At 40.0% G+C, this 22,445-nt stretch overlaps 2 protein-coding genes across 2 annotated transcripts in view; one reads left to right on the forward strand and one right to left on the reverse strand.

Annotated features, from left to right (window-relative positions):
- LOC106093631 (zinc finger protein 420) overlaps positions 1-7,743 on the forward strand; it is a 276,735-nt gene extending 268,992 nt beyond the window's left edge. The window contains exon 7 of the mRNA XM_059365677.1: positions 7,292-7,743. Coding sequence (XP_059221660.1) covers positions 7,292-7,652 — 361 coding nt within the window. The 3' untranslated portion in view covers positions 7,653-7,743. The remainder of the gene's footprint in view (positions 1-7,291) is intronic.
- Positions 7,744-14,945: 7,202 nt separating this feature from the next.
- LOC106088695 (uncharacterized) lies at positions 14,946-15,334 on the reverse strand. Its single transcript, XM_013254345.2, has one exon. It carries the CDS (start codon positions 15,240-15,242, stop codon positions 14,946-14,948), a length of 297 nt encoding a protein of 98 aa, XP_013109799.1. The 5' UTR covers positions 15,243-15,334.
- Between the last annotated feature and the right edge of the window lie 7,111 nt (positions 15,335-22,445).

A 22,445-nucleotide genomic window follows, 5' to 3' on the forward strand; every position in this document is an offset into this window, starting at 1 on the left:
TCTCTTATATATAAAAATCAATTTGTCTTTGTTTGTTTGTCTGTTCCGTATGGACTCAAAAGCGGCTGAACCAATTTTCTTGAAATGTTCACAGATGACGCAAAATGATCCCGTGGTGAAAATAGAGTACCAAATTTTTTGATATCTGACGGACACTCCCCCTTGCCCTAATTTTCAGAAACGCCAGATCTCAGAGATGGTGTGTTCTCTCTTATAGTAGCTTAGAGTAAAAACAAAAATTTGGTATACAAACTTTTGGTGGGGTGCAATGGGGGTCCGGCCCAACCCTCAAACTCACCAAATATATTTATAGACCAACCACGACAATATGGGACTCAAATGAAAGGTATTTAAGAGTAGAAAACGTATCTGATATCCAATTGTCGGAGCAAGTGTTTGGCGGACCCCAAACCCCCCACCCTCCCAAAAACACCCCTAAATCGGACATATTTACCGACGACCATGGCAATATGAGACTCAAATGAAAGGTATTTGCGAGTAGAATACGAATCTCATATCCTAATGTGGGAACAAGTTTTCGAGGGTCCCTCCCTTCCCTAATACACCCTCAAATAGGATTTTTTTACTGACCAAGGCAAACTGGGCGTCGGATAAAAGTTATTTGGGTGTAGTATACGAATCTGGTATTTAAATGTGCGACGAAGTGTTTGGAGGGCCGCCCCTTCCCTAAAACACCCCCAAAACAGGACAAATTTTCAACCATAGCAATATGGGGTTTTAATGAAAGGTCTTTGGGAATCAGCACGAATCTGATATCAATATTTGGGAATCTAATTTCAATATTTAGGAGTAGACCATGAATATAAAGTCAACATTAGGGACCAACTATCTAGGGGACGTCCCATCCCCATAACAACCTCCAAATAGGACGTATTTGTTCGCCATGGCAATTGGGGTCTGAAGGAGAGTGAAGCTCGACAAAGAGTACAAATTTACCGACCATGGCAGAAAACGAATTTGATAACCAATTTTTGGGGGTCAAGTGTTGGGGTGGCGCCCCGAACGGAGTGTCGCAGTGCGACACTTCTTTGGAGAAATGTTTTACATGGCATAGTATCTCATAAATGTTGCCTGCATTAGGAGGGGAAAAAAAAAGCGCTGAAAATTTTTTCTGATGGTCTCGCCAGGATTTTAACCCAGGCTTTCAGCGTCATAGGCGGACAGTCTAAACTCTGCACAATGCTGGCCTCAACGTGTAAAGTCCATAAATATATGGGTTGCCCAAAAAGTAATTGCGGATTTTTCATATAGTCGGCGTTGACAAATTTTTTCACAGCTTGTGACTCTGTAATTGCATTCTTTCTTATGTCAGTTATCAGCTGTTACTTTTAGTTTGCTTTAGAAAAATAAAGTGTAAAAAAAGTATATTTGATTAAAGTTCATTCTAAGTTTTATTAAAAATGCATTTACTTTCTTTAAAAAATCCGCAATTACTTTTTGGGCAACCCAATGTATGTCAAGTCCCAAAAATCCACGAGCTATCAAATATTCAAAGCAAACAAGGCACTTCCTCAACATGGGGTACAGATTTTGAAAATTTTTCATATAAAAGCGAATTTTGGATCCAATTTTCTACTTTCATCCTCCCAAAAAGGCCTTTGAATACACAACCATCTACCATAAAATCTACTCCCGTTCTGCACATGTTGATCATTGGCCACTGGCAGTGCTGCCATATATGGTGACCGTATTCAAAATTACGAGATTACATACGAATGTGTATTGCTGATCTCCACAGTGGCAATTGCAATTGCATTTAAATGCAATTGGCTATTTGGAGCTGCCGCAGTTCACTCACTCCCTGAGTTGGTTCACTCCCTGGTCATCCAGGAAACTTGAATAAAATTTTTCTGGTCTATGGAAAAGGTTGCGAAGAGGTATGGATAGATAGACATGTGGTAGCAATGTCAATACATAGAGAAAAAAAAACATTTTTATATAGAAAATCATAATACATAATCGGTTTTAGATATTAAAACCAGAGGTTTTTAAGGAATTAAGGAAAAATTAAAAATTTCTAATGGTTTTTATATAATTTTTAAAATATTTTTTACAATTATTTAGAAATTATATTTTTCTCTCTCTGCATCCCCCTTCAAAGTAATGTGCCTGTGTTTTTCCTTTTTCTGTGTTTTTTTTTTGTTGATCCCCAAGAATTTTTCGTATGTGACTCTGTGTAAAAATTCACAGAACATATCAAAGCGATCGATAAGTCACGTTTTGTTGAGGGAGAAGAATGACGTCGTTTGTCCACACAACATTGGCTTTGTTGTCGTCTGCATGGTTGAGGCCTGTAAGCCCTGCTATATTACTTTGTGTACGAGTATGTGACGATCGATATTGGCATTGTTGTTTGCCGTGTCTAAAAAGGACGACACTTGGCGGCGGTATTTTAATCTGCAGATCGTTTGTCCGTCCCATAGGTCTGGTTAAGGTTTTGCTGGCTGAGAGGTTGCTTCTCTTTTATGTTCTCCATTTTGATTTGGACGACATTTGTGGTTATGCGATTGGCTTGCTGTCGTTACGCACTGTGATGGCCAAATCGGCCAAGGAAAAAAAAATTGTGCATGGGCTTACGAAAAGAAACCAACAATTTCAAAATTGACCATTCGTTATCATAAAAACGTGCAACAATTTGATGATGATTTTGCAAACAAGGAAAATTTTTAATACGCCTAATGATGGTTCCTTGTTAGGTTTTGGATAACAACGCAGAAATCACTTTTTGTCGAGTGTTTTTTCCATATTCGGTGAGCATTACTGCACAAATTCCCGATAGTTACAGCAACTCTGAAAGTTTTGGGCGGAAAGTTCGGAATGATCATTATAGTTGTCTGGGGTATTATTTTAAGAAAAGGTAAAAGAAATTCAGGGAAATTCTGCACGAAGTTTTGAAATTAATCAAATATTTTTGAAGTTTTGTTAGATTTTTGTGACATTTTCGGGCAAGAACCCTAAAGAAACATTCGAGGCAAGTGAAGTTCTAAATATTTTTGAATTGTTAATCTGAAATTCCAAAATATTTTGGATAATATTATCACATTTGTCTGAAATGGTTACTATGTTTAGTTACCTTAAATGTAAAACATTAGGAAGTTAGATAGTATCTGCAGCTTTGTCTTGGGTAATTGCTAACATGCTGCTTATTGAGCTTCCACGAGACCATTTTAAGTCTCCTTGCATTCTTAAGCTTCACAACTCCATTCGAGAAAAGATGTATATTATCAATCATTCACAAATAGTTTTTGTTTGTCACAAAATACGATATATTTACCACAATCACAATTCGTTTACCTGCTACCATCACATGCTTGCCACATATCTTGTATTTTTGTCACAACAATAATATGTTGTCTCAAACCTAATGTTTTCTTAAAAACATAATAGGTTAGTTTAATTTGAAAAGAGGGTGCGGACATCAATCCGCCCAATGCCACTATAGACATACCTACTACCATCATATGCATGCTAAATACCTTACATGTTTGCCACAACAATAATATGTTGCCTTAAACGTAACATGTTTTCTTACAAAAAGAGGGTGAAAAGAGGATGCGCAATCGGCTTATTGCGCGCTCTAAATAATAACAAGTAAAAGCATGCTAAATTCGGCCGGGCCGAATCCTTATACCCTCCTCCATGGATCGCATTTGTCGAGTTCTATGCGCGGTATCTCTTTTTCGGCAAACAAAGGATCAAAGAAAAGAATTCCTACGTTATTGGAAAAATATCAAGTTATGGTTGATTTCGGACCTTAATTGAACAGAATTTTGGAGACCAAAGTAGAAGTCATTGTGTACAATTTCAGCCAAATCTAGTAAGATTTGCGCACTTTAGGGGCTGAAGAAGTAAAATAGGGAGATCTGTTTATAGGGGAGCTGTATTTGGCTATAAACCGATTCAGGCCATCTTAGACACGTATGTTAAAGGTCATAAGAGAAGCAGTTGTACAAAATTTCAGCTAAATCGGATAATAAATTCGCCCTCTAGTGGCTCAAGAAGTCAAGACACCAGATCGGTTTATGTGGCAGCTATATCAGGTTATGGACCGATTCTAACTATTCTTAGCACAGTTGTTGAAAATCATTACAAAACACCTCATGGAAAATTTTAGTCAAATCGGATAAGAATTTCGTCCTCTAGAGGCTCAAGAAGTCAAGACCTCAGATCGGTTTATATGGCAGCTATATCAAAACGGGGACCGATTTGAACTCTTCTTAGCACAGGTGTTGGAAGTCATAACAAAACACCTCAAGCAAAATTTCAGCCAAATCGGATAAGAATTTCGTCCTCTAGAGGCTCAAGAAGTCAAGACCTCAGATCGGTTTATATGGCAGCTATATCAAAACGGGGACCGATTTGAACTCTTCTTAGCACAGGTGTTGGAAGTCATAACAAAACACCTCAAGCAAAATTTTAGTCAAATCGGATAATAATTGCGTCCTCTAGTGGCTCAAGAAGTCAAGACCCCAGATCGGTTTATATGGCAGCTATATCAGGTGATGAACTGATTTGAACCATGTTCGCCACAGTTGTTGAAAGTCATGATAAAACACGTCATGCTAAATTTCAGCCAAATCGGATAAGAATTTCGTCCTCTAGAGGCTCAAGAAGTCAAGACCTCAAATCGGTTTATATGGCAGCTATATCAAAACGGGGACCGATTTGAACTCTTCTTAGCACAGGTGTTGGAAGTCATAACAAAACACCTCAAGCAAAATTTCAGCCAAATCGGATAATAATTGCGTCCTCTAGTGGCTCAAGCAGTCAAGAGCCCAGATCGGTTTATATGGCAGCTATATCAGGTTATGGACCGATTTGAACCATACTCAGCACAGTTGATGGAAGTTATAATAAAACAAATCGGATAAGAATTGCGTCCTCTAGAGGCTCAAGAAATCAAGACCCCAGATCGGTTTATATGGCAGCTATATCAGGTGGTGAACCGATTTGAACCATGTTTAGCACAGTTGTTGAAAGTCATGACAAAACACGTCATGCAAAATTTCAGCCAAATCAGATAATAATTGCGTCCTCTAGTGGCCCAAGAAGTCAAGACCCCAGATCGGTTTATATGGCAGCTATATCAGGTTATGGACCGATTCTAACTATTCTTAGCACAGCTGTTCGATATAATAACAAAACACTTCATGCAAAATTTCAGCTAAATCGGATAATAAATTCGCCCTCTAGTGGCTGAAGAAGTCAAGACCCCAGATCGGTTTATACGGCAGCTTTATCAGGTTATGGACCGATTCTAACTTTTCTTAGCACAGTTGTTGAAAATCATAACAAAACACCTCATGCAAAATTTTAGTCAAATCGGATAATAATTGCGTCCTCTAGTGGCTCAAGAAGTCAAGACCCCAGATCGGTTTATATGGCAGCTATATCAGGTGATGATCCGATTTGAACCATGTTCGGCACAGTTGTTGAAAGTCATGACAAAATACGTCATGCAAAATTTCAGCCAAATCGGATAAGAATTTCGTCCTCTAGAGACTCAAGAAGTCAAGACCCCAGATCGGTTTATATGACAGCTGTATCAGGTCATAGACCGATTTGATCCATATTTGGCACAGTTTGTTGGAAGTCATAACAAACAACTGCATGCTAAATTTCAGCCAAATCGGATAAGAACAGCGCCCTCCATTGGTTCAGGAAATCAAGATGCAAGATCGGTTTATATGGCAACTATATCAGGTTATGAACTGATTTGAATCATACTTAAGACAGTTGTTTGAAGTGATACCAAAACACCACGTGCGAAATCTTTGCCAAATCGGACAAGAATTGCGCCCCCTAGATGCTCAAGAAGTCAAGAACCCAGATCGGTTTATATGGCAGCTATATCAAGTTATGGATCGATTTAAACCATTCTTAATACAGTTGTTGGAAGTCGTAACAAAACACGTCGTGCAAAATTTCAGCTAAATCGGATAATAATTGTGTCCTCTAGTGGCTCAAGAAGTCAAGACCCCAGATCGGTTTATATGGCAGCTATATCAGGTTATGGATCGATTTAAACCATTCTTAATACAGTTGTTGGAAGTCGTAACAAAACACGTCGTGCAATATTTCAACCAAATCGGATAGGAATTGCACCGTGCAGAAGATCAAGAAATCAAGACCCCAGATCGGTTTATATGGCAGCTATATCAGGTTATGGACCGATTTGAACTATTCTTAACACATTTGTTGGAAGTCATAACAAAACACGTCGTGCAAAATTTCAACCAAGTCGGACGAGAATTGCGCCCTCTAGAGGCTCAAGAACTCGAGATCCAAGATCGGTTTATATGACAGCTATATCAGGTTATGGACCGATTTGAACCATACTTAGCATAGTTGTTGGAAGTGATATCAAAACAATATGTGCGAAATTTTTAGTCAAATCGGACAAGAATTGCGCCCTCTAGAGGCTCAAGAAGTCAAGACCCAAGATCGGATTGTATGGCAGCTATATCAAAACGTGCACCGATTTAGCCCATTTACAATTCAAACCGACCTACACTAATAAAAACTATTTTTTGCAAAATTTCAAGCGGCTTACTTTACTCCTTCGAAAGTAAGCGTGCTTTCGACAGACAGACGGACGGAGGACGGTCGGTGGTTCAAATCGTTCCATAACCTGATATAGCTGTCATATAAACATATCTGGGGACTTGACTTCTTGAGCTTCTAGAGGGCGCAATTCCTATCCGATTTGGCTGAAATTTTGCATGACGTATTTTATTAGGACTTTCAATAACTGTATCAAATAAGGTTCAAATCGGTTCATAACCCGATATAGCTGCGATATAAACCGATCTGGGATCTTTACTTCTTGAGCCTCTAGAGGTCGCAATTACTATCCGATTTGACTGAAATTTTGTACGACGGATCCTCTCATGACCATCAACATACGTGTTTCTTATGGTCTGAATCGGTCTATAGCCCGATACAGCCCCCATATAAATCGATCTCTCTATTTTACTTCTTAAGCCCCCAAAGGGCGCAATTCGTATTCGAATTGGCTGACATTTTACACAGGTCTCCAACATATAATTTAATTGAGGTCCAAACCGGACCATATCTTGATATCGCTCTAATAGCAGAGCAAATCTTTTCTTATATCCTTTTTTGCCTAAGAAGAGATGCCGGGAAAAGAACTCGACAAATGGGATCCATGGTGGAGGTATATAAAATTCGGCCCGGCCGAACTTAGCACGCTTTTACTTGTTTTCTTTATTATTCCCTCTTGACCTTATTTATTTCCTTTCTTTTACAGGCACCAAAAATTGCATATGCCCGAAGATGATGTGAAATATTTCGACTGCGACAAATGCTCGTTCAAGACCAAGATCAAGGGACATCTGCAAAGGCACATGCGTTGTCATACCGGCGAAAAACCCTATCAGTGTCAACATTGTGATTTTCGCACAAATGTTTTGGAGAATCTGCGAAAGCATGTCTTGAAGACGGGCAAACATCCGGGAAAATATATGTATGAATGTAAATTGTGTGATAAGGGCTCGTCTGAAAAGGACCGAAATGATCGCACTGCATATAAGACAAATTCTTTACTTGAATATCAGAAACATTTGGATAAAATTCACAATACCACCTATAAGCCTGGTGGCAACTCATAATACAATTGAAGGATGCTGATTGACTATTACTGCAAGGAAGCATGAACTTATTTTACCTAATTTGTAAAAATTATTAATAAAGAATTTTTTATTAACAGCAACAAGGAAAAACCCGGTAAGAAAAGGCAAAAGTCGAGCGGAGCCGACTATATAATACCCTACACCCACCCTACAATTATAAATTCGGCAAATATAAAAGTATTGGGTTGCCCAAAAAGTAATTGCGGATTTTTTAAAAGAAAGTAAATGCATTTTTAATAAAACTTACAATGAACTTTAATCAAATATACTTTTTTTACACTTTTTTTCTAAAGCAAACTAAAAGTAACAGCTGATGACTGACAGAAGGAAGAATGCAATTACCGAGTCACAAGCCGTTGAAAAAATTTGTCAACGCCGACTATATGAAAAATCCGCAATTACTTTTTGGGCAACCCTATATGGGAGCTATATCTAAATCTGAACCGATTTTTATCATAATAGCGTTCATCCTTGCGACAAAAAAGTGATATGTGCAAAATTTCGTGATGATTGGACAACATTCGTCATTCTGTTTGTAAATATGCGTCTGAGACCCCATAAAGTACACATATTCTTGATCGTCGAGACATTTTAAGTCGATCTCGCCATGTCCGTCTGTCTGTCCGTGCATCCGTCAGTCGAAATCTCGTAAGCATTCGAATGAAATAAAGATATTCGCTTAAAATTTTCCACAGATACTTCTTTTCGATGAGGCCACCGTAGCGCAGAGGTTAACATGTCCTCCTATGACGCTGAATGCCTGAGTTCGAATTCTGGAGAGAATATCATGAAAATTTTCAGCGGCGGTTACCCTCTCCTAATGTTGGCGACATTTGGGAGGTACTGTACCATTTTATATGACAGCCATGTAAAAACTTCTCCACCAAGAGGAGTCGCATTGCGGCACACCGTTCGGACTCGGCTATAAAAATGAGGCCCCTAATCATGGAGCTTAAACTTGAATCGGACTGCACTCATTCATATGTGAGCAGTTTGCCCCTGTTCCTTAATGGAATGTTAATGGGCAAATTTGCATTTTTATTTCTTTTCGTTTTATGTCGTTGAGGATTGCACATGGGTTACATCGGTTCAGATTTGGATATACCCCCCATACAAACCGATCCCCAGATTTTACTTAATGAGTCCCTGAAAGCCTTCATTTTCATCCGATTTGAATGAAAACCGAGTATAATCCGAATCGGGCAATAAACTGGTATACCCATCATATAAACCGTTACACGGATTTGAATTCTTGAGCCTCTATAGGGCTCAATTTTCAACTGATAAGGCTGAAATTTGAGACAAAGACTTCTGCTATAACTTTAACCACCCGTGTCAAGTATGATCCGAATCAGTCTATACACTGATATAGCCCTCATATAAACTGATACCCGGATTTGATTGCTTGAGCTCCTAGAGGTCTCAATTTTCTCCTGATGTGGCTGAAATTTGAGAAAAAGACTTCTGCTATGACTTTCGCCGTCCGTGTCAATTATATCCGAATCGGTCAATAAACTGCTATAACCCCCATACAAACCGTTCCCCGGATTTGAATGCTTGAGCTCCCAGAGGCTTCAATTTTCACCTGATTTGACTGAGATTGGACACAAAGACTTCGGCTATGACTTCCAACATCCATGTCAAGTATGATCCGAATCGATCTATATACTGATATAGCCCACATATAAACCTGTCCCCGGATTTGGGTTCTTGAGCTTCTACAACAATTTTCACCTGATTGGGCTGAAATTTTTCACGTAATATTCTGTTATGACTTTTAGCATCCATGGTGACTATACTCCAAAGCGGCCTATTAACTCATATAGCTCCCATATAAGGCAATTTTTCCATTAGTCTTCTACGGCCCCTAGAAGCCTTAACTTTTAACCGATTTGGCAGAAATGTAGGTAAAATACACAGGTGCCATTCAACTAATTTCCTTTTTTTAATTTTTAGTAGAATCCATGGTTGTAGGTTCCTAAGATTCGGGTCGACCAAACTTAGCACGTTTTTACATGTTGTGTTACTGCAATGCAATTGCGAGGGGAAGACACAGGTAATGGGTAAATATCTCTTGCAATGTCTAGAGTCTCTGTATGCCTTTCGTCCTCTTGTCATTCTGGAGTGAGTATGAATTGGCTTAGTTAACTATAAGCCCACCAGTGAGATTTTCTACCCTATCCGTCTGGATTCCTACTTTTTTGTTTCGTACGTTGGTTTCATTTTTCAGTCGTTCCTAAAGAGTGATTTGTTAAGAGCTTGATAACTTTTTTTTTAAAAAAAACGCATAAAATTTGCAAAATCTCATCGGTTCTTTATTTGAAACGTTAGATTGGTCCATGACATTTACTTTTTGAAGATAATTTCATTTAAATGTTGACCGCGGCTGCGTCTTAGGTGGTCCATTCGGAAAGTCCAATTTTGGGCAACTTTTTCGAGCATTTCGGCCGGAATAGCCCGAATTTCTTCGGAAATGTTGTCTTCCAAAGCTGGAATAGTTGCTGGCTTATTTCTGTAGACTTTAGACTTGACGTAGCCCCACAAAAAATAGTCTAAAGGCGTCAAATCGCATGATCTTGGTGGCCAACTTACCGGTCCATTTCTTGAGATGAATTGTTCTCCGAAGTTTTCCCTCAAAATGGCCATAGAATCGCGAGCTGTGTGGCATGTAGCGCCATCTTGTTGAAACCACATGTCAACCAAGTTCAGTTCTTCCATTTTTGGCAACAAAAAGTTTGTTAGCATCGAACGATAGCGATCGCCATTCACCGTAACGTTGCGTCCAACAGCATCTTTGAAAAAATACGGTCCAATGATTCCACCAGCGTACAAACCACACCAAACAGTGCATTTTTCGGGATGCATGGGCAGTTCTTGAACGGCTTCTGGTTGCTCTTCACTCCAAATGCGGCAATTTTGCTTATTTACGTAGCCATTCAACCAGAAATGAGCCTCATCGCTGAACAAAATTTGTCGATAAAAAAGCGGATTTTCTGCCAACTTTTCTAGGGCCCATTCACTGAAAATTCGACGTTGTGGCAGATCGTTCGGCTTCAGTTCTTGCACGAGCTGTATTTTATACGGTTTTACACCAAGATCTTTGCGTAAAATCTTCCATGTGGTCGAATAACACAAACCCAATTGCTGCGAACGGCGACGAATCGACATTTCACGGTCTTCAGCAACACTCTCAGAAACAGACGCAATATTCTCTTCTGTACGCACTGTACGCATTCGTGTGGTTGGTTTAACGTCCAATAAAGTAAACTGAGTGCGAAACTTGGTCACAATCGCATTAATTGTTTGCTCACTTGGTCGATTATGTAGACCATAAATCGGACGTAAAGCGCGAAACACATTTCGAACCGAACACTGATTTTGGTAATAAAATTCAATGATTTGCAAGCGTTGCTCGTTAGTAAGTCTATTCATGATGAAATGTCAAAGCATACTGAGCATCTTTCTCTTTGACACCATGTCTGAAATCCCACGTGATCTGTCAAATACTAATGCATGAAAATCCTAACCTCAAAAAAATCACCCTTTACTATACTGCACCGCACTGTGGTGTATTTCTATCTATGTTTATCACCCTTCTTTTTCTCCTCTACCTTCTCCTGGACCCAGTAAAGCGGCTTGTAACCGAAGTAACCGAGTGTCCTCCTAAGTACCCTAACCTATGGTGGAGGATATAGAAATTCGACAAATGACCATTTCCGTAGTGATCATTCTATTTGGTTGCCCAAAAAGTAATTGCGGATTTTTTAAAAGAAAGTAAATGCATTTTTAATAAAACTTAGAATGAACTTTAATCAAATATACTTTTTTAACCTTTTTTCTTAAGCAAGCTAAAAGTAACAGCTGATAACTAACAGAAGAAAGAATGCAATTACAGAGTCACAAGCTGTGAAAAAATTTGTCAACGCCGACTATATGAAAAATCCGCAATTACTTTTTGGGCAACCCAATAAATGCACAAAGCAGAACAAATTCCACAACGACATCTGATGGCGAACGTTTGTTCGTTGTTTAGCACACCTAGCGTCATAGAAGCCAACTACAATTATGTTGTTAGCAACCACAGCCACACTAAAAATAAATTGGCGCTGCAAATTGTTTGCTCTCGATGGTTCTAGTCTTGGCTAAGTATGCATTAAGAAACTTGGCATCACTATATGCTGAAGGTTGCTATGCATCATATAATCACAATGTTAATTAGACTCTTACCCTGGTTGTACGGTTATAAATGATCTTGTGGTAAAATTAATTATCTTATTATCTGTTTGATTATTTTTAAGCCCTGATCGCCGTGGTATTGCCATATGGCAACGCAAAAGTTCACGTAGCATTTTAACTGTAAAATAACAACGGTTTGTCGTTGTTGGGAATAGTTGCATGTTTCTGAATGATGAGAAGTGTGTATTTCTAACAAGTGGGCACGAACTGGGCTTTAAAATAGTAATCCAAAATTGACAATTTGCCAAAGTAATTTGAGGAGATACTGATGGAAATCGTTGATAACTCAGCCTTGTCATATGGCAACACCAGGGCTGTTAGGTTGTGCGAATCGGCACACTGATCAACTCCTTAGACCAGTACCGGGTGGACCCGGTTCTGGTCTGGGACTGGATAAACCATATGCTAAAAAACCGGTGGATAAATTGTGTGTCATAAATATAAGGGAGACAGTGGCACAAGGCACCCCACAGTGGGGGGTTTTATCGCCACTTCTATGGGTGACATTACGGGTGTTGACTGACGAGTGATTTGAAACCGTCTGCAACGCAGACGAAGTTTTACTACTTATAAGGGGTAAGGATCCGCACCATCTATGAGAGGGGCCGAAAGGGGCTTGTATATGGCATATGACTGGGCTAGACCCAGAGGTCTCAATTTTAACCCAAAGAAAACTGAAGTATACCTGTTCATTAGGAAGACGAAGGTGGGCCAATTTGAGGCACCACGTTTTCTCAATAAGACGATTTCGATATCTGACAAGGTCAAATTCTTAAGTGTGATCTTGGACAGCAAACTGAATTGGAAGTGTCACATTCAGGAGCGTACTGAGAAGGCTCGAAATGGGGCCTAAATCCGAGGATAGTCCACTGGCTCTATAGGAGCGTGATTAGGCCCATACTTACTTACGCCTCAGTAGTTTGGTGGTCTGCTATGGAGAAAAAGTGCAACATAAGGACCATACAGCAGGTTCAGAGAACATGTTGCATTTATGTATTTATTACCCGATTTTGCTGAAATTTGACACAATAAATTGTCTTAAGGCTCCCGACATTCGTACCAAATATAGTTCAAATCGGACTATATTTAGGTATAGCTTCATTATTTAACGATCTGCCGGGCCTAAGGGCCTAAGGCCCATAAAAGCTTCATTTATTACCCGATTTTGCTGTAATTTAAAAAAGGTCAGTTATTTTAAGCCTTCCGACATCCGATCCAAATATGGTTCAGATCGGACTATAATTAGCTATAACTACCATATAGACTAATATGCCGACAAAGGGTCTGAAGCCCATAAAAGCTTTATTAATTGCCCGATTTCGTTGAAATCGGGCAATCTTGATCAGCGTAAAAATCTAAGACCATCTATTCATGTCCGTCCATTTGTCTGTTGAACTCACGCTTCAGTCTTTAAAAGTAGAGAAATCGAGTTGAATCTTTGCACAGATTCTTTTTTTGTCTATAAGCGGGTTAAGTTCGAAAATGGGTTATATCGGACTATATCTTGATATAGCCCCCATATAGACCGATCCGCCGATTTAGGGTCTTTGGCCCATAAAAGCCACATTTATTATCCGATTTTGCTAAAATTTGGGAGAGTGAGTTGAGTTAGGCTACTCGACATTAGTCTTCAGATCGGTTCAGATTTGGATATAGCTGTCATATAGACCGATCTTTGGATGATGAAATGAAATTTTGCACGACGTGTTTTGTTATGGTATCCAATAACTATGCCAAGCATGTTTCAAATCGGTCCATAACCTGATATAGCTGCCATATAAACCGATCTTGGGTCTTGACTTCTTGAGCCTCTAGAGTGCGTAATTCTTATCCGATTGGAATGAAATTTTGAACGACGTGTTTTGTTATGATATCCAAAAACTGTGCCAAGTATGGTTGAAATCGGTCCATAACCTTATATAGCTGCCATATAAACCGATCTTGGGTCTTGACTTCTTGAGCCTCTAGAGTGCGCAATTCTTATCCGATTGGAATGAAATTTTGCACGACGTGTTTTGTTATGATATCCTACAATTGTGCCAAGTATAGTTCAAATCGGTCCATAACCTGATATAGCTGTCATATAAACCGATCTTGGGTCTTGACTTCTTGAGCCTCTAGAGTGCGCAATTCTTATCCGATTGGAATGAAATTTTGCACGGCATGTTTTGTTATGATATCCAACAACTGTACCAAGTATGGTTCAAATCAGTATATAACCTGATATAGCTGCCATATAAAGCGATCTTGGGTCTTGACTTCTTGAGCCTGTAGAAGGCGTAATTCTTATCCGATTTGAATAAATTTTTGCACATAGTATTTTGTTATGATACCCAACATTTGTGCCAACTATGGTTCAAATCGGTTAATAACCTGATATAGCTGTCATATAAACAGATCTGGGAACTTGACTTCTTGAGCCTCTAGAGGTCGCAATTATTATCCGATTTGCCTGAAATTTTGTACGACGCATTCTCTCATGATCATCAACATACGTGTTTATTATGGTCTGAATCGGTCTGTAGCCTGATACAGCTCCCATATAAATCGATCTCTTTATTTTACTTCTTGACCCCCAAAGGGCGCAATTCTTATTCGAATTGGCTGACATTTTACCCTGGTCTCCAACATATAATTTAATTGTGGTCCAAACCGGACCATATCTTGATATCGTTCTAACACCAGAGCAAATCTTTTCTTATATCCTTTTTTGCCTTAGAAGAGATGCCGGGAAAAGAACTCAACAAATGCGATATACGGTTGAGGGTATATAAGATTCGGCCCGGCCGAACTTCGCACGCTTTTACTTGTTTTTTTGCTCTTGCTACGCACGCATCCACAAATAAAGTTTTTTAAATATTTTTTTTATTTAACAAAATTTTTTCTAAATGCAAAATAACGCAAAATCATAACACTGAACCAAAACTTAACTCGTACAAAAAAACATTTTTATTTTCTATGACAAAACCAATTGTGTTTGTTTTCTTTCCACTCACAAAAAAAATAAAAACTTTTTTTCATGCACGTGATGTTTACTCAATCAAAATTGAATCGTCGTTTGCCATCAAATCGATAACCATAGGCTGCTGCATTTTTGGTATCCACCAAGGCAGGATTTCGATATTTGAAGAAACTGCCATGGGCATGGGGTGCTCGCGATGCTCCATTGGGCACCCCATCCACTTCTCTAGGATAGAAGGCCTCAAACATGCCTTCTGGTGGTATGACAGAGGCGATTTTCTTATCGTTGGGATCATAGGTATGCACTTCACATATTAAAATTTGCCACAACAATATCAGGGTGACAAGTGATAAGAATAGTTTTCTGGACATTTGAAGTTACGACACTTGAATAAAACCGTAGGAAATTGATTTTTAATTTTAAGCAGTTGACTGTAGACTTTGAGCAAACTTGTTGTTGGGCTCCGCAACGTCTATGAGAATGTAAAATGCTTGTATGCTCTGGTCTTAGCCCCGTAAAACACTGAATAATTGTATGTTTGAGTTATTTTTTACACCACTTTTTGGTTGTGAGTGAGTATTTTACATTTGCTGTTGGCTTTTTTGGGCACGGCACTATTCCCGCCATTGTCGTTTAGTGGTACATAGTATGTTGGTTGGTTGGCTGGCTGGCTTATTCATTTGTTTTGCCAGATTGAAAGACATTTTTATTTCATTTGTTAATTACTTTTGCCATTGCGCCGCTGTTGCAGCATGTTTGCCTTTTCTTTTGTTTGTTTGCAATTACAAAACAAAAGACTTAAGAGACAAACTTGTTTTGTATTTTCTGATAAAATATTTAAAACAGAGTTGTCTATACAATGGATGGTAATCGATGTGGGGAGATAGGTGTAATAGATAGATAATAATCAGTAAGCGTCCTTCATATGTATCGAAGTTTCGATTTTGTTGAGTAGTTTGGCATACAGAGAGGGTATATCCAAAATTTGGCAATGGCTTTCATTACATGCAGTTTTCTGCTTATTTTATTAAGATTATATAAGATTCCAAGATTTGTTGCGAAAAATGTCTTCTTTTCGACAATTCAAAAATTCATAGAGCTGAAATGGTTACTTTACTTTTATTGGCTATAACAGAACGTTTGTCCCATTAGCCGAACTCAGAATAGCCTTCTAAGAGCCCCTGATTTTCTGCACTCCTTTTTTAATTAATGACACCAAATTTCTAGGTGTCTTCCACCACTCGATCTTTCCATCAGGCTTTTGGTCATCCCGGTTTGCCTTCAAAAGACTTCTTTGCTGAAGCTTCCTCATCCATTCTGACAACATGACCTAGTCAACGCAACCATTGTATTTTGATATGTGCAACTATGCTATCATCGTCATACAGCTCGTGATTCATACGACGCCTGTATTCTTCATTAACGCAAACTGCTCCATACATTTTACGAAGAATCTTTCTATCAAACACTCCAAGCACTGCCTCGTCTGTTTTCACAAGTAACCATGCATCGGAATCATATAACATCACGGGCAGTATCAGTGTTTTTATAGTGTAATCTTCGTCTGTCGATATGTGGCCCACCCACCACCATAGGATGGGGGTATACTAATCTAGTCATTCCGTTTGTAACACCTCGAAATATTCGTCTAAGACCCCATAAAGTGCATATATTCTTCATAGTCTCGTCATTCTGAATCGATCTAGCCATGTCCGTCCGCCCGTCTGTCGTAATCACGATAGAGGTCGAACGCGTAAAGCTTGCCGCTTGAAATTTTGCACAGATACTTTATATCGATGTATCCTCAATAAGACGATTTCGATATCTGACAAGGTCAAATACTTTGGTGTGATCTTGGACAGGAAACTGAATTGGAAACAGATGTTGGACACTATGTAGACGGGCCGTAGGCTCGAAATGGGGCCTGAATCCTAGAATAGTCCACTGGCTCTACAGAAGCGTGATTAGACCAACACTTACTTACGCCTCAGTAGTTTGGTGGAGTGCTATGGAGAAAAAGTGCAACATAAGGACCATACAAACAAGTTCATAGAACATGTTGTCTTGGTGGCATAGGCGGAGCGATGAGAACCACGCTCACTAGGGCACTGGAGACTATTCTAGATATCCGACCCATTGACATACAGATTAAGTGTAAGGCAGCCACTGCGGCTATGAGACTTAAGGCGATGGGAGAATGGATTGAGGATGGGAGCAGCTCATCCCATCGCGGTATAATCGAGGCGACGATAGGAAACCTGGAAGGAAGGAAAGAGGTTTCCGATCGGATACCTGAGATGAACCTTGAAGTCGAGTGCTAGGCACTGCTGCCATCGGCACAGTCTTGGATTGACGGAACCCTAGTATTGCCATCTGGAAGATCATGTTACACGGATGGATCAAAGCTAGAGGATAGTGTGGGAACACAGAGACTGAGATCTGTTTTAGACTGCCTGATCATAATACGGTCCTGCAGGCGGAGATCCCGGCAATCACGGAATGCGTGAAGTGGTGTGGTGCTAACGTGAGGACGTCGAGTGTGAACATCTTTACGGACAGTAAAATAGCCATAAGGGCAATAACAACCAGGACAGTAAGTTCACGAACAATCTTGCAGTGTAAAAAGGAGATTAACGCCTTCTCTGAGTATGGCAAAATCTGCATCGTTTGGGTGCCGGGCCATAACGGAGTAAGGGAAAATAAAAGGGCAGACGATTTGGCGGTGAAGGCCAGAGGACTGCCGTCAATAAACTTGGTTAACCCGAAGCCTTTCGGGTCGACGGAGTCCGAGTTAAGGGAGTGGGCGACGAATGCGCATGCAACATTGTGGAACAGGGAAACGATCGGTAGGACACGGCGAAAATCCTATGGGGGGATCCAGAGAAGACGAGGCTATTACTGAAAGGAATCTAGAAGGAGGTCAGTATAGCTATTGGTATCATAACGGGACACATAGGACTACGAGCTCACTTATATAAAATCGGTGCGGCAAGTGATAGCATGCATAGGGCATGCGGGGAAGATAATGAGACGTTGGAGCATTTCCCTTTGTCATTGCCCGGCATTCACGTACAGCTGATACCGGTACTTAGGTGGAGACACAATATCAGACATGAACGAAATTAGGGGATTAGGGATTTTGTATATAGCACGGAATTACTAACTTAAAATTTTCTTTTTAGAGGTTACTTTATAGTTTTTAGAGCGTACAACAAGTCGATTACTGGCTTAGGTGTATGTCCATAGTGGCATGGGGTGGATTAATATCTGCACCCTCTTTTCAACCTATCCTAACCTAATATCGATGTAGATCGTTGGAGATTGCAAATGGGCCATATCGGGTCAGATTAAAATATAGCTCCCTCCCATATACACCGATCTCCAGACTTTACTAATTGATCCCCTGGAAGCCGCAATTTTCATCCGATTTGGCTGAAATTTTACATGTAGTGTTCCGTTATGACTTCCAACAACTGTATCAACTACGGTCCAAATCGGTGTAAGACCTGATATAGCTCTCATATAAACCGATTTGACTTCTTGAGCCACTGGAAGCCGCAATTTTTCTCCGAACTGGCTGAAATTTTGCATGTGGTGTTCTGTTATGACTTCCAAAAACTGTGTCAGCTAAGATCCAAATTCGTCTATTACCTGATATAGCTCCCATATAAACCGATCTCCCGATTTGACTTCTTGAGCCCCTGGAAGCCGCAATTTTTGTCCGATTTGGCTAAAATTTTGCACGTAGAGTTTTGTTAAGACTTTTAACAAATTTGCTAAGTACGGTCCAAATCGGTTTATAACCTGATATAGCTCCTATATAAACCGATCTCCCGACTTGAATTCTTGAGTCCTTAAAAGCCGCAATTGTTGTCCGATTTATTTTTTTATTAAATTTTGTATGTGGTGTTCTGTTATGACTTCCAACAACTGTGTCAACTACGGTCTAAATCGGTCTATAACCTGATATAGCTCCCATATAAACCGATATCCCGATTTGAATTCTTGAGCCACTGGAAGCCGCAATTTTTTTCCGATTTAGCTGAAATTTGGTATGTGGTGTTTTATTACGACTTTCAACAACTTACTAAGTACGATCTAAATCGGTCTATAACCTGATATAGCTCCCAAGTAAACTGGTCTCTTGATCATCCTTGTTCGGTTCCTAGAAGCTTTAATTTTTGCTGGTTTGACAGCAATTTGTTATGTAGAATGAAATTATGCCCTATAACTAAATTAATTATACCCTACACCACTACTGTGGTACAGGGTATTATGACTTAGTGAATTTGTTTGTAACACCCAAAAGGAAGAGAGATAGACCCATTCATAAGTATACCGATCGATTCAGAATCACTTTTTGATTCATGTCCGTCTGTCTGTCTGTCTGTCGGTCCGTCTGTCCATGTTAATTTGGTACAGGCATGTTTTTCCACCTAGGTTCAGATCTGGATATAGCTTCCATATATATTTTAATCCGATTATCAGTAATAAGGCAATAAAATGATCATTTGTTTACCGATTCTCTCGAAATTTGGCAGGAAGGATTTTTTTACGGCTCTCGACATTACTGGTGAATTTAATGGAAGTCGGTACACATTTAGATATATTGTAGCTCCCATTTTCACTCCTAGAGCCACAGCAAGCATATTTATAGGCCAATCTTGCCAAACTTTTGCAAAACGCTATCCTCGACTACTACCGCAATATACATAGAGTTTGATCAAAATCGATTCAGATGTAGATATAGCTCCCATATATATGTTCGTCCGATTTCCGGTAATATTGCAATAAAATGGTCTTTTACCGATTTTCTCTCGACTCTCACTATTACTGGTAAATTTAATAGAAATCGGTTCAGATTTAAATATAGCTCTCATATATATATATATCGCTCGATTTTAACTTCTAGAGTCACAGCCAACGCATTTATTGACCCATCTTGCCAAAAATTAGCAAAACGCTTTCCTCGACGACTGCCACAGTATCTGAGAAGTTTGCTCGAAATCGGCTCAGATTTGGGTATAGGTCTCATATATATGTTCGTCAGGTTTTGGGTAATTTGCCATAATGTTGTCATTGGTCAACTGTAGTTTTTACAGTTTGAATATATTTACTCGCCGAGGTACAACAAAATTGGTTCAGAATTGAATATAGGTCCTACATTGCACTTATAGTGTAGGTGTAGGGTATTATTCAGTCGGCACCGCCCGACTTTTGCTCTTCCCTACTGGTTTTGTTTAACTTTTTAGCAGAATCCATGGTGGTGGGTTCCCAATATTCGGCCCAGCCGAACTTAGTACGCTTTTACTGGGTTTTAAACTGCCTACTTAATCCAAAGTAGCATCTGTTTGTCAGTATTATTTTTCGCTTTATTTCAAAAATGGTGTCATTCGTTTCGGTTAATGCGGTGCCGAAGTAGATAAAGTTCTTAGCTATCTCAAAGTTGTGGTTCCCAACTTTCTCCATTTTCTTTATCTGCTCGGTTGTACAAGGCGTTTTGGGAGTTGATACCATCCATTTTGTATTATTTCCATTTATTGCCAGACCCATTTTCACTGACTCACTTTCCATTCTTTCAAAGGCTGCAGTTACTACTTCCGGTGACCGACCTATTATATCGATGTCGTCGGCATGGGCCAGTAGCAAGGGTTCTCCTGTGATTAGAGTGTCATATCTATTCACATCTGCATCTCGTATAATTTTTCCAGCAGGATATTAAAGATAACACACGATAAGCTGTCTCCTTGTGGAAAGACTCCTTCCTATTCTTACTGAGGAACGTGTATAAGGAAGTGTCATTCTGCAGAATCTTATTAATTTTGCAGGGATACCGAACATGGCTTGAAATACCTTTGGATGTATAGAGCCGTCGAAAGCGGCTTTGTAGTCCACAAAGAATTGGTAGATGTTGGTCCTTCTCGGATTTGGCGCAGTGTGAATATCAGGTCCAGGGTGGATTTACCAGGTCTAAAGCCGCATTGATAGGGCCCAATTATCCCATTGACTTTGGGTTTTAATCTTTAACACAGTATGCTCGAGAGTATCTTGTACTCTAGGGGAGGAGACTTATTCCTCTATAGTTGCCACATTCCGTCTTGTCTCTTTTCTTGTGTACGGAACGTAGTATGCTAAAGTTCCAATCGTCGGGTATGCGTTCTTCCAGCCAGATCGCGCAGACAAACTGATACATACGCCTCATCAGCATGTCGCCTCCGGTCTTAAATAGTTCAGCGGGTAACCCGTCGGCTCCTGCTGCCTTTTTTTTCTTTAGTCGGGTCACTGCTACTTGGACCTCATTCTGACTAGGAGGTAAACATTCTATACCATCATCAGGGATTGGTTCTCCGGTATCCTCTTCGTCGTCAACGTCGGACTCTAGCAGTTGGGTAAAATGTTCTTTCCAATCCACAGCACACGATCTGTATCACTAACCAGTTTTCCTTCTTTGTCTCTGCAGGAGAATGTACCTGTACCAAAGCCATTGGTTTGATGTTTAAGTCTATGGTAGAATTTCCGGACTTCATTCTGACTCCTATACATCTTAATTCGCCCACACTCACGTCATTGCATTTCCTTTTTCTTTCTGCGGAATAGACGTTTCTCCTCTCTCCTTTCCTCCCGATACCTCTCTTTCATCTGGCGCGTTGCTACTGATTGCAGGGTTGCTCTATATGCCGCATTCTTGGCTTTAATAGCATCTCGACACTCTTGGTCGTACGATGGGTTTCTTGGAGGAGGCTTTCGGTATCCAAGTACGGATTTCGCGGCATTTTCCATGGAGTGGGCAATAGTTTGCCATTATATCATCGGAACAAGGAGTGCTTTCATTAAGCAGTTGGGAGTCAAGTGGAGTATGCCGCTGCCATCTGTTGTGTTTGCAGCTTTTCAATGTCCAGCTTCCGTGCAACGTCCGATCGTACTTTCCTCGCCATGTTCAAACGGGTGCGAACCTTTGCTGCAACAAGGTAATGATCCCAATCTATGTTCGCTCCACGGATCGATCGTTCATGTAACACGCTGCATGAATGCCTTCCATCTATCACAAGGTGATCAATTTGGCTCCTCGTGTTTTGATCGGGTGACAGCCATGTGGCTTTGTGAATATTTTTATGTTGAAATCTGGTGCTACTAACTATCATGCTTTTTGCCGCGGCGAAATCTATCAGCCTCAACCCATTACTGGACGTTATCTCTTGGAGGCTAAACTTTCCGACTTCTTCCGACTATCCTATCTTCGCATTAAAATCTCTCAGAACGATTTTAATATCATGGGCGGGGCAGCGGTCATATTCTCTTGTAGAAAATATCCTTGGTCTGCTCGTCTTTGTCTTCCGTCGGGGCATGGGCACAAATAAGGCTGATGTTGAAAAATTTGGCTTTTATGCGAATTGTGGCTAGCCTCGCATCCTCCGGAGTAAAGCTGGAGACAAGGTGTTTCAGTCCTCGTGATGTTGTAGTGACGCCATTCCAAGTCCATCGCACTTCCTGTAAGGCGGTAATATCTGCCTTGTACTCCTCTAATACATCCGCCAGAGCGTATACTGCACCTTCTCTATAAAGAGTGCGGACAT

This window comes from Stomoxys calcitrans, chromosome 3 (genome assembly GCF_963082655.1).
Source record: "Stomoxys calcitrans chromosome 3, idStoCalc2.1, whole genome shotgun sequence".
Lineage (NCBI taxonomy): Eukaryota > Metazoa > Arthropoda > Insecta > Diptera > Muscidae > Stomoxys > Stomoxys calcitrans.